Raw genomic sequence first — 12,782 nt, forward strand, 5'->3', positions numbered from 1 at the left:
TGACTAACAGACCCGCCCACCAGCTGACTAACAGACCCGCCCACCAGGTCACGCCTTTCCTCTCATCATGTCATGTGTTTTCTCTTCGCTTGTGAAATCTTGTTCAGTCACATTCTGACGGTCATGGGCACTCATTTTAAAGCGAAAACTTAACGCGCGTTGAAGATTAGCCTAGCCTGCTACCGCTAACTCCTTCTGGACTCGAGCTCTGCGTAACATCTACGTCACCACGCACTTACGTATTTGTGTCGCACCTTTTTCTGTTCGGGTTGAAACTGAAGCAGCTGCTTCAACCTGGACAGAAAAATAAATGTGTCAGTGAAACGCTGTCATCACATCAAAATATCGAAAATGTGCTTAAAACTCATCTCACCGTTACTGAATAAAAGAACATTGTGACATATCAATATTGAATTATTGTCCAGGTCTACTATATTGTCTATATAGATATTTCTATGTTGCGTTATGATAAGACTTGAAAATCCATTTAGTTCTGTGCCCATCTCTGCACGCGGCCCCAACTTTTCCCTCATTAAAGACGAACACACAGACCATCAACCACGTGCGCTCCCACCACTTCCTGCTCCTCCAGCTGGGCGGGAGACGTTTACCACAACAATACGGGCGATATCGAAGAGCAGCTTAGCTGCAGAGCTAAAAGAAAAACAATGGCTGCTATTACAGAGACGGTTTGGATTTAAATTGTCAGACGAGCAGCAGAAAAATGTTTTCTGTAGACAAAGCCGAGTCTCACAAAACAAGTCCCAACAAAAGGTCGGAACCACAATTTTTTCCACCATTTAAAACAGCGCTATAAGTTAGAAGCTGCAGCTCCAACTGTGTTTTCAGCCTCCTTCCCTGAGACAAACCACGGTATAAAACTCATTTAGACGCCAAGGACTGTGTCTTTAGTGATATGATAAGCTACTGTTTTATTAATGCCGCTCCACCCCTCACTGTGAGACTTGAAATCTGTGTAGTTATTTTTCTGCTCGTCCAACTTCACGCAGTCCCTCCTTCTCCCTCTAAATAAAAGCAGCAGCACCTCACTGCTGCTTCACACACGAATATACAGCGAAGCACAGTATTTATGTTTCTTTCCACTTTAGACATATTTGGACTGATGCGACTTATACGGCGGCGCGGCGTGTACGACAGAAAATACAGTAAGTAAATAAATGTCTAAAAAACCAAACTTTAATGTATGTAGTTTATTTTTTTATCCATTTATTTTGTAGTTAATAAATGTGCCTGTGTGACAACTGGGACAAAGCTTTGACTCAAATAATTTTTTGTTATTATTTTTTTGGAAAGAAGAAAATAGAGATGTACATCGTATATTGCGATTTACCTTAAAATATCGAGATATTAATTTTGGTCCGTATCACCCAGCCTCAACTCCTACTCCGGGGCTTACTGCATATCCCATTATGTGTCCACTTGTTACTGTAGAACTTGGCCTTGTAGGCCACCATACAGCAAGCTAGTTAACAAGATCCCTTTATCTGAATGGAGTCTGCTAGCATGGAGCGGGAGGACAGCGCGATTCAACCCACCCCTTCGTCGTTCAAACTCAGTGTATGGACTAATTCTCAAGAGCTGTGAAGATTTCCCACTCCATCACTTGCTACATGAAAGGATTTACGAGCAGATAGCTCAGTCGAGTGGTTTAGGTTTATTTTTAATACGCTGGACTCAACGTACGTTATTCCTTCATGTAGTTTTTTTAATAATAAAGCAGTGCCACAGCTCTACCATGAAACAAAGAATAAAGTGGGAGAAGCTCTGATTAATGCTACCAGCTGCAGCTCAAGGGCTGTTTTTTTCTCATATTATACTAAAACTTATATAGAAAAGTTATACAAAAAAAACTTAATGTAATTTGTCTTTTGAACAGGTTGAAGAGAGGCCAGATGAGACATCGCCTGGAGCCACTTCCAAATGAAACAATTAGATGGTTTATAAATTACATACCAAATATGAATGCAAACTGTGAAGTCTGTATATTTCATATTAGGTTAAGTTTTGAAAATATAGCAAATGTTAGTGCAATATGGTAAAAAAAAAAAAAAACCTGTGAAGTCTATTTTGAGTTAAAGGGTAATACTATGGTAGGCCCAAGTCTTTGTTTCCTTTTGTATTTATACATTTTGAATTCTTTGTCAGGGACGGACTTGAGACCTGTCCAGGGTGTACCCCACCAGTGACCCCCGTGACCAGTAAAGGAAGAAGTGGGTAAATACCATGGATGGATGGATGATTTGTTCCTAAATTTATTTTATTTTAGAAAAAGCCAGGCAGCTAAGTTAACCTAATACCAGTAATTTAAGTTACAGAATTTTATGCACTCCTATATTTGTTCCCATTTCTGGTATGAATATAAAAAGATACACAAAGATTTGATACTGCAAAGAACCTAAAATTATTGGTTTACATAAATGTTATTTGTTTACATTGTTGTTTAATCTTTTCATCTGGTCAACTTTATAATTTAAACAAAATTTACGACCATTTCAATAGAAAACGTTTCTGAATCGAGTCGCCAGACACTGAGATAATCGCAGCCCTAATTCCAGATATCGGCTGTAAAACTAAGATATTTTTGAGTTTGGTTAGCTGTGGCGTTCATTGTGAACGTGAGGGACTCCAAAACGTCTTTAGCTGTAGACAAATATTAATGATCAGAGTTTCCCCTACCAGTATACAAGCAGGGCGCCGCGCCCCGTCAACAGAACTGAGTGCCCTGCCTCCTGAACCGCCCTCTGGATAACTGCTGGAACTGACGCGCTACATAAAAAGCTACAGCGGGTAGAGCTCCCCTTCACTCACGCTGATCCGTCTCCCCCTCCCAGCTACAAAACTGTTGGTACAAACAGAGCGCAACAGAGACATGCCATCCCCCCCCCACCCCCCACACACACACCGCGGACAAAATTACGGAAGACATGAGTGCCCTGCCAAGGAAAGTAAACTAGGGGAAACACTGATCATTTCCTGAAGGCTTCATTAAAATCCTTCCAGTTCGTTACATATTTTGCTAGTAGACAAACATTATGATTGTAGACTTGTATATAATAATTAAACTCTGTTTTTTTCCTTTCAGACAAGCTTAGAGGGTTACTGCACTGCTGCCTTGTCAAAAGTTGAACTCGTTATATTTGCATATAAATAATTGAAGATTTTAGAAAGCTACTTTAGAAGTTTTCAAATTGTTTCTTACACAAAATCTAATGACTGATGCCTTACTTTGGTCTTTCTTTTGCTACAAACATAACATTAAGATGATTAAAATATAAATCCTTTTCTCACAGCCTACACAAACATATTTACAACATGGCTGACTCTTCAGAGGGTCACCCGCTGCGTTCCTTGCGTGTTGCACGGCGTTTGTGTGGTTCTGCATAAACAACTTCCTGTTAGGATGAGATGATTTTAGGTCGAAGGTCTGAAGTCAACACGGGGAGGATAATAAAGAAATTAGTGTTCAGAGTCACAGTTAATAATCTACCCAACCCTGCACAGGCCAGTAATGTCCATTAGCGCTGCCGAACCACCTGCTGCAGCCCCTACATTAACGCAGGCAGCGCTCTGATGTGACGCTACAACAGGAAGCAGGTAAACACAAACTCACACCTCCTGAAAGATGAAACAAGCACCCACTGAATGATCTTGGTTTCAGTTTAAAATAAAGACAGCAGTGGGTTCTGTAGGTGCTCGCTCTGGTTTCAGCCTCCCAGGAGGGGGACACACGTTACAAGAGTTGTTTTCCCCTCGTGCGCGTCCTCTGTTGGACTCCGCCCACTCGGCCACAAGGCCTTCTGGGTGATCTCTGCCCCTCCCTGGAGTTTGACCCAACTCGACTGAGGCAGGCGGTTCTGACTGTCATCAGCACCTGCTCCGCTACAGGAGCATACTGGAAACGCAGGGACTTTCACTGGGACCGGTACCACGTAAGACATGAGTAAGGAGTTATTTAAATCTGATGTAAGTCCATCACAACAACAGAGATGAAAGGAAAGGCTTCCCGCACGTTTTTAATCTCCATACGCTTCCAGGCTCAGATTCATAACATTTTCAAACAAAAAGTTTCTACATTTACAGTAAATCTTTTTTTTTTGTATTCACGCTAAAACAGTAAATTCAAACAAAATTAAATGATCGTCTAAAGTCATTAAGACCAGACAAAGGAAAAGTCAAATAAAACAAAATATATTTCCTTATATTCAATCTGTTTAATTTGTAAGCATATCCGCGAGCGGGCGCAAACTCCCGCTTGTTTACCTTCAGAAACAGCCGAAGTGACTGAAAACTGATCAAATATTAAACATGTCGTCCAGCAGAAGTTTAGCGTGTTCAAACCGTCTTCACGGCGCTCAGCTGCTCTACTTAACCCTCCAGATTTATTCTCGTCTTATTCTTTCTTCTGTTTCACGTTCTTCAGCAGAATATACTTTAACTGCTTCTGTTCACAGACTAACCCATGTAATGCAGGTAAATCATGCGACTTCAGCTTTGAGTGCTTTGTTTACATTGAGTGCAGACCCGCATTTCAGGATAACATTTATGTAAAACTACATGACCAAAATCCTTCCAACACCCAGATTTTGTGGAAAATCTTTTTTTAAATGTTTAATACTTTCAGGGTGAGTAAAACACAAAAATCTTCATCCTGACAGTAAGTAAAAACATGAAGCAAATATTTGAAGAAAAATGTGTTTCTTTTGCTTAAAATTCACGCCCCCTGCTTTAAATATTTGTACAGTAGTGGGGTTTTATTATCCGTTTATATTACAGGTACCACATCGCCGTAAGGAGTAACTACATGATCATTCCTGTCTAAATATGTCAACACAGATGAGCCGTGGACAGAACTATAAACTGCCATTATTGTCCTTAGAGGACAACGATTTCATGGCTCCAGTCACAAACACGGTGAAACCGGAGATCCATGCATCTACAAGCTTTCAGACAGTAACTCAAAAATATATATTTTGAAGGCTAAATCCTCGAGATCATTTTAATCAGTTGATCTGATCAGTGGTTGAGGTGTTTTGGGCATCTGGTAAGGATGCTCCCTAGGCGCCTCCGTAGGGAGGTGCTTCAGGCATGTCCAACTGGGAGGAGATCCCAGAGAAGACCCAGGACACACTGGAGAGACTGTCTCTCTGTTGGCCTGGGAACACCTTGGAGTCCTCCCAGAAGAACTGGAAGAGGCTGTGGAAGGAGATGTCTGGGCCTCCCTGCTCAAGCTGCTGCCCCGTGACCTGACTTCAGAACAAGTGGAAGATGATGGATGGATGAAGGATGGATGGATTTGATCAGTAACTGATCGTGCCTGTACGTCTCATCGTTAGACAGGGAAATGAAAACGGCTTACTGTGGACCAAAGTTTAGATTGCTCTAAGCGGTAACAACATTATTTAAGCGCACACATTCTTGTGAGTGATGATCAGCCACAGAAAAACTCACGGGTCTACCTTCAATATGAGGTTTGACATGTTGGATGAACCCAACTGAACATACTGACGACTGAATCCTTTTATATTCAGTCAATAATAAAAAAATCCCACTTTTTTCTGAGCACACAGGAACCCTTCGAGACCTTTTACCTTAAAAACAACCGAGCGTTCATACAGCGAGGTTCAGCCACGGGAGTGTTTGAGGACACTTACATTTTGACATGTCGCTGCTCAACGTCCACCCTGGACAGCTCGTCGTCCTCCAGGTCAGAGTCCCCACCAGAGCTGCTTTCCGTTACGTCTGAGTCAAAGGCGCTTTCAGCTGAATGAAGGTTGGCCGATCCACTCAGATACAGCTTCTCCAGCTCCAGGGGCATGGAGCCGCTCTTCAGGAACCGACTGAGGCCGTCTCTGTTGTTCGAGGACGAGTGGCGCCCGCTCCTCCACGAGGCCGAAGACGGGGCCACCTCTGATTTACGGCTGCCGGCTCGTAGCCTGCTAAGAGCCGAGTCCAAGAAGCCACCCAGCTGCTGCTGGATGTGCCGCTCCACCTGCTTGGCCTGCACCACCTGAAGACGTTTGCGCAGACGCCGTAGTCTGTTTTCGATCTCGGCTTGTCGCCTGCCGCTGAGAAGCGTGCGCTCTCGAACGTGAGCGTCCAGGCTGTCCGAGGAGGAACCGCACGGCAGAGGCGACTCGGGTGCAGCTGTGCAGGTTGGGGAGCTCTGCTGGCTGCTGCCCGGCCTCTCCCCATCAGAGGCATGTGTCTGACCAGTACTCGTTTGTGAACTGCCCTCTTCCAAACAAACTCGCTCAGAGGGGTTCGGGTTGTCCTGGGTAAAGGGGGGTAGAGCAGCAGAATGAAGCACAGGTGGTTCAAGGTTATTCCCATCTGCATTTTGAGAAGCTCCGGCAGAACTCTTCTGTTTGAGGTTTTCTTTGACCGGGATGTGGCCTGATATGGTAGCTGTAAAGGTCTCCGAGTCCAGCTGCAGATTCTGGGACTGAGAGTCTGTGGCAGCAGGAGGCTTCTCACCGTTCACCGCTACCACACAGCCCGAGCCCGACATGGTGGCCAGCTTCCTGGCCAGGCCGTTGACAGGTGTCATGGACTGGCCACTCCCGTTTGTGCTGCCGCTCATGAGGCTTTTCAGCTGACCGCCTGACAGTTCTATGGCCTGCCTCTTCCTCAGGAGGAAGTCTCCCCCGCCGTTGAGCAGGGAGCTGGGCAGTATTCTGTGGTTCTTCAGCACAGACTGTTTGAGGAGGACTCCTTGCAGCTTGATTGACTCCTTGGTTGCAGGGACCGATGTCACATCAGAGCATAAATACGAAGCCACTAGGGGCTGGAGTTTGCCCAAGGCCGAGGCCTGGGACACGGGGTCAGCTTGGGGCGGCTGCTGCTGCTGCTCCTGGTCGCCGCCGCAGAAGTCAAGAGGGCAGTCTTCGGTGCCGACCTTGCACTTGGCGGGGCCGCTGCTGTGGATGAGGATGTTGCTGGCGTTACCGTTGTTCTCTGCGCTGGCTGGTGAGAAACTCGAGGATGGGGCAGCCAGTTTGAAGCGGATGTGGTGAGCTTCGGCTGGGGCGTCAGTGAGAGCGGGCGCCATCGCAGCCATGCAGTGCAGAGGGACGGGCACCGCGGCCTGCTCCACTCCACCCGCTTACTGCCCCACCTGAGGACAGCCTGCAGAGAACAGGACAGGAGAACAAGTCACACAAACAACCCTGGAGAGGAACGGATGTAGACAAAACTTTCTCTATCAGCTCATTACTGAAATCATACATTTATTTATTTAGATTCATACTGATGCACTTACAATTATTACAACAGAATTATAAAGAAACATTTAAAAAAAAAATGGCAAAGTGACAATTTGCTTTAAAAACAAAATGTGTCAAAAAGAAAGATTTCTTACCAACACATCTATACTAAATACATTTTCCTAAAAGTAAAACTGCACAGCGAGCCTATATGCAACATAAAAATAAATACTTGCACAACAAGTTCAGTGAGCCTATACAGGGACTGGAAAAATACCAACCGCCACCCAGACAGCAACGATTTCTCAATATCAGGTCCCAATAATCTATATAAATATAATAAAACTAGTCATTTATATTCCAGGTCCGAGCGGCAGACCAGCTTACCCCCCTCACACGAACACACGCAAGATCAGAAAAATATATAGTTAAACTGAGACCTGAACGAAGCAAACTTCTGACATTTTTTGACCTTTCAACTGATACCGATTCTAAAAATAAAACGCCCAAGCAAGATTATTAAACTTTTCGGTTGTTTTTATGAACATTTACTTTTCATTAAATTATCAAAATTGTTAAAAAAAATAATTTCAGCAAACAATTCTCCAACATTAGTAAACGTGGCACTGCACTGAGAAGTAACTGTTGGGAGATCATATCCTGATGGATGCAAAATAATCCAGGTAGAAAAATCTATCTGGTCCTCTGGACGAATTCAAAAAAATAAAAAAGCTCTCACAAAGATCTCCCAACAGTTGGTGCACATTGTGGTAAAACGTGTGCGTTTTCAGCTGCAATCTCACTAAAGTCTGTTTGCAATCAGCCGGCCACATGACCAGGTTTGTGAAAATCTCTGCCTATTTAAACGTTCTCAACTCATAAAACTGCATTTTTGGCTGCGCACATTATTTTGTCACCGTCCACATCGTGCCCACCTCAGCTTGGTTTGTTAGTAATGCCCTGTTGATATAATGATGGGCTGATCTGGACGCGTTTTTCAATCATTTTTATTATTTTTTTATTTATTTATCACTGCCGTGGTTTTCAGACCCGTCCGTTTGCCTCGGATGTGTTCTGTCAGAAGTTTGTTCTGGCACTCGAGTCTGGTTGAAGACGAACAGGACAAGCGATTATTTAGAGAGAAAAGTTGTTGCAACTTGACCGTGTGCCTCTGCAGGCTCTTCCACAAAACGGTTCTATAAAATGACCACAAAGACCGCTCGGTCTTTATGGTCTGACCGACCACGTCCCGCAATGGAGCGAGCGTCAAACCAAAAGAGGTGTGGAGCAGAACTCGGCTGGGTTGATGTGGAGCGTAACCATTACTGGTGTGGACAACGTCTCCTAGGACCATGCTGCTGTAGATCGATTTCTGGTTTTTCCATTTTTGGCACCTTGTTTCTGTGTTTTTGTTGCATGCTTTGAATAAATCCTAGTTTATGTTAGTGCTCACATTAAGAGTGTAAATTACAGCCGAACAGAACCTATGAGAACCGTGCCGCAGTGGTTCAGTGTAGTGTGTTGCACCATTAGTGACTGACATTTGTCTTAGATCTTTTAGCGTACCGTTTGGCGTTTGTTTAGCGTATATCTTAGACCCTTATTTACTGTTTATTTTTACACCTTATATTTTTGCTATTGTTTGATGCAACTGGGACTCTGTGTGCATAATTTCGTTCCACTACAAGTACCACATGTGATGCGAATGACAAATAAAAAAACTCTGACTTTTTTGTATGGATTTTAAAACAAGTTGAATTAACTCAGTTCAGGGATTCTTCTTGTGTTTAACTATGTTTTTATACTACATGTAAAGTTTCTGTGCATCGTCATCCATAATCTGTTAGTAACGAACCTGTTTGTTGTTTAATCCCGCGACCACGTGGTCCCACAAACCAGGTGTCATCACTTCATCACATTGAGCCACAAAGCCATCTTACCTTTTCACACATTGACCGTGTCGGCTCTATTACGACCTTGCTTTGTGGCCCAACGGGGGTGGGTTGGCTTCAACCCCTCTCACCGCCTTGGCTCGTTCACAAATCACACTGAGGCATCAGAAATGTGTCTGAGGCCCCATTTACACAACCCGTTTTTGAGTGAAACCGCAGCTTTTCGGCTGCAGCTCAGTCAGGGTTGCCAGATAAATTTAAAATGTCTTATTTACCCCTCCTTTTCTATGCATATGTTCACTAAACACAGCGCACACCTCATCTTGCAATATGCTTACTCAGCACACGACAGTTTAGGCCAACATGCTACAATTTTAAAGTGACAGTACTATGTTCATGATTTCTTATCTGGCAACCCTACTGACATGGAAACTAGTGTTTTCATGTAAACTTGCTCTTTTTTTTTTGTTTATTACCCCTAATGAACATTGAAAAAACACTAACGTTTCCAGAGGTTGTTCTCGTGTAAACAGGGTTCAAGTCCTGGCTTGAAGTGTTTTGTGAAAGAAACTAGAGGCTCACACAAGACGGCATTCATTCATTCATTCGGCTAGCTATTAGCCTAACCTGGAGACTCTTTCTCTGCACCCTGCGCTCTATGACTGACGCCACAGCCGATAAGCTACTAACTATTAATAACTATTAGACAAAACATCACTTCATAAACGACCAGACTACCCCTTTAAGCACCGACCTTGGAGAATGGGATGCAAAGGATACAGATGGAATAACAGCAGTCACCCGAGCTATGGCCAATGAATAATTCCCGCTACAAGCATTCGTGTGCAAACAAGCACTCAAAGTCATTTACTTACAAGGCCGGTGTAAAGAAGCAAAGCTGTGCAACTCATTTCTGACGGGGCAAGAAACAGGAGAGGCCAAATGCAAATAATCCAAACCCCACTGCCCTACATGTGCCCTGACGAGTCAGCATGCAGCAGGGCAGATGGGTGGATTCAGGCCCTGCATGTCGTCACCCTGACACGATTGATCATTTTACATAAAACTTAGAGATCATCACTTTCCCTGATACTACTGAAGGAGAAACACTTCCAAACACAACCAGGATGCAAAGCAGGTGTCCGTGGCAGGAAGCCTCATTCTGGACTAATGGGAACCTGAAAAGGCCTCTCCATTTTTTAAGAGTGAAAGATAAGAGTTGGGTCGTCTGCAGGCTCGGATGAATGGGAGCTCAGTGTTTCACTGCAGTTTTGAGTCGGCGTGCACTACGCCATGTTGGTGTTTCTGAAGCAGATTATGCAATCTGATTCATCCCCTAAAACCACCCATTCTGCTCCAAATGATCCCAGCAGAACCGAGGAGAGGAGGAGTCCAAAAAAAAAACTCATGCTTTTTCAAAGCCAGCTGTTCAGTAAATAAATAAAATCCAACCCTAATCATCAAAATGTTTTCCTGGTGTTTACCAAAACGCTTAAAAATCAGCTCGTCTGTGGAGTTTAATCGGGATATAATGATCCAATTAGATCAAACACAGCACGAGACCAGTTTGGATTAATGGGAAGAAACAACAAACGAGGAAACTGGAGATGAACGTCCCGTTAAACCGTGCACTCGGAAAACACTGCGTGGAAATGAAGGTCCAGGCCGAAGAAGAAAGCTGCTGATGCAGGAAACAACCTGCTGGCTGTTTCCTCGGAGCTGCAGTGAGACGACAAACTCCGAGCCCCGCACGGATTACGAACCTCAACTCTTTCTACGTAGGCGAGTAAACAATTAGCGGCTGCGTAACCTGCGCGCACCGAGGCTTTAATTACGCCCCAACCTATAACGTTTAAATATCCCGGGTAAAGCACCGGGTTACACCCGGGTCTGGATGCTAAGACACCCTGACGTTACAACCAGAACCCCCAGTTCAGGGAAACAACTATTAAACAGCGCTTAATGCGGACACGGGCTGCATCGTGATCAAACTACGGGAATAAACACGGGCGGCCCGGTCCAAATGTTAAACGGCCCCCCGCTGCCTTACGTGGGTGAAACAGCTGGTGTGGTCAGGCAGAAATGTGAAAAGCTGAGAAGTTGGGAGTAGACCCAGGCAGTCTGGCTAGCTCGCTAACAAAGAAAAAGGAGGAACCTACCACGTGACGAGGTTGCACTATCCGAGGGAATTTCGGCAACAGTCCCCTGCAGTTTGGGTTAAAAAAAAAAGCCACTAACACAAATACACGAGGCTTCACTCGATCACTCTGCCATGAATAAATCACAAAAATATAAAGAATCCAACCAGAACACGAAAAAGGGCCCCGGGTTTCGGAGCTCGGCTCGGCTTCGTTCCGGATTCGGCAATGGCTGGGCGAATCAACGATCTACACCTCGCTCGCCTCGCCGCCGCGGCGAATATAAGCCAAGGGCCGCGAAACGGTCCGTCCGAACCAGAATTACTTGAAGCGTGGGCGACCCCACGGCAGTCCTGGGGCGAGAGGCCCGCTTCCCGGGGACAGAAACGTAATCCGGGAGGCGGTTCGCGGCGAGCCTTTTTCTCTCGTTTTAGGGAGAGACGCTTAGAAAATGGCGGCTAGCTGCTCTCGGTCGGATCTGACAAACACACGGGAGCTGTGTGTGTGCGCGCGCACCTCCCCGAGTGTGTGCGCGCGGGCGCTGCTGGTAGGCGGGAGACACTTCCCGGTTCCACCAGCAGAGGAGACCCGACAGAACGGCTCCGGGACCAGGCCACAGGAGGGCATTGTCTTCCACAGCGCGGAGCAATGTCACTTTATGCTCTTGTTGTTCAATGCGCCGCTGGTCGGACTGGAAGTACTGGGCCGTTTGATGTTCTTAATGCACACACAGTTACACAAATACAACAAATGTGCGAACTATTCACAGCATGTAATGGAGTGATGTGGCTAAATATTGGTGCGAATGCTGGTTTTTGACGTTTTTTCAAAGTATTTAACTTTACAAGTATTTTCCTCATCGATAAATAACGACCTAATCAATACCTTCAAAATTGTATTTTTAAATTCGATACAATTTAACGGCTTTGTTTTGATCTTACTGTGCTACTTTTAGCTCTTAGCTATATCAACTGTATTAGCATTTTGCTACTTACAGCTAATTTTAGCTGCTTTTTCTTAGAATTATTTGCACTTTTAGCTATCATTCTGCTGTGTTTAACATTTAACTAGCCTTTTGTTACTATTACCACTTAGCTAACATTCTGATAATTTTAGTTTGAACAAAGCTTTTGCTACTTTCAGCTTGTAGTTAGCATTTCAATACTTCTTGCTCCTTTGATCTAAATTTAGCTGGGGTTTTCTGTTAGCCTTTGCTGCTTTTTGCTCCTTTCAGTTAGCATTTTACTACTTGCTGCTGCATTTGGGTGCTTTTAGTTAACCTTTGGCTGCTTTGAAGTTAAGCTAAGTTATTGCTACTTTTAGCTTCTAGCTACCTTTCACTTCTTTTAGCTAACACTTGGTATTTTTGTTGCTTTTAGCATTTTGGAAGTTTTAGCTTTTAGCCAACACTTTTCTGCTTTTAGCTTTAGCTACCTTCATGTAGTTTAGCTTCTGGCTACTTTTATTTTATTTATTTATTAATCTTTATCTAACCAGGCAAATCCCACTGAGATCCCAGATCTTTTGCA

At 44.3% G+C, this 12,782-nt stretch overlaps 1 protein-coding gene across 1 annotated transcript in view; it reads right to left on the reverse strand.

Annotated features, from left to right (window-relative positions):
- LOC119424198 (KAT8 regulatory NSL complex subunit 1) overlaps positions 1 to 11,724 on the reverse strand; it is a 41,191-nt gene extending 29,467 nt beyond the window's left edge. Inside the window, exons 1-2 of the mRNA XM_037691674.1 lie at positions 11,275 to 11,724; positions 5,673 to 7,146 (exon numbers count right to left, since the gene is read on the reverse strand). Coding sequence (XP_037547602.1) covers positions 5,673 to 7,078 — 1,406 coding nt within the window. The 5' untranslated portion in view covers positions 7,079 to 7,146; positions 11,275 to 11,724. The remainder of the gene's footprint in view (positions 1 to 5,672; positions 7,147 to 11,274) is intronic.
- Between the last annotated feature and the right edge of the window lie 1,058 nt (positions 11,725 to 12,782).

Source organism: Nematolebias whitei, chromosome 17 (assembly GCF_014905685.2).
Source record: "Nematolebias whitei isolate Nwh7 chromosome 17, NemWhi1, whole genome shotgun sequence".
Taxonomy (NCBI): domain Eukaryota; kingdom Metazoa; phylum Chordata; class Actinopteri; order Cyprinodontiformes; family Rivulidae; genus Nematolebias; species Nematolebias whitei.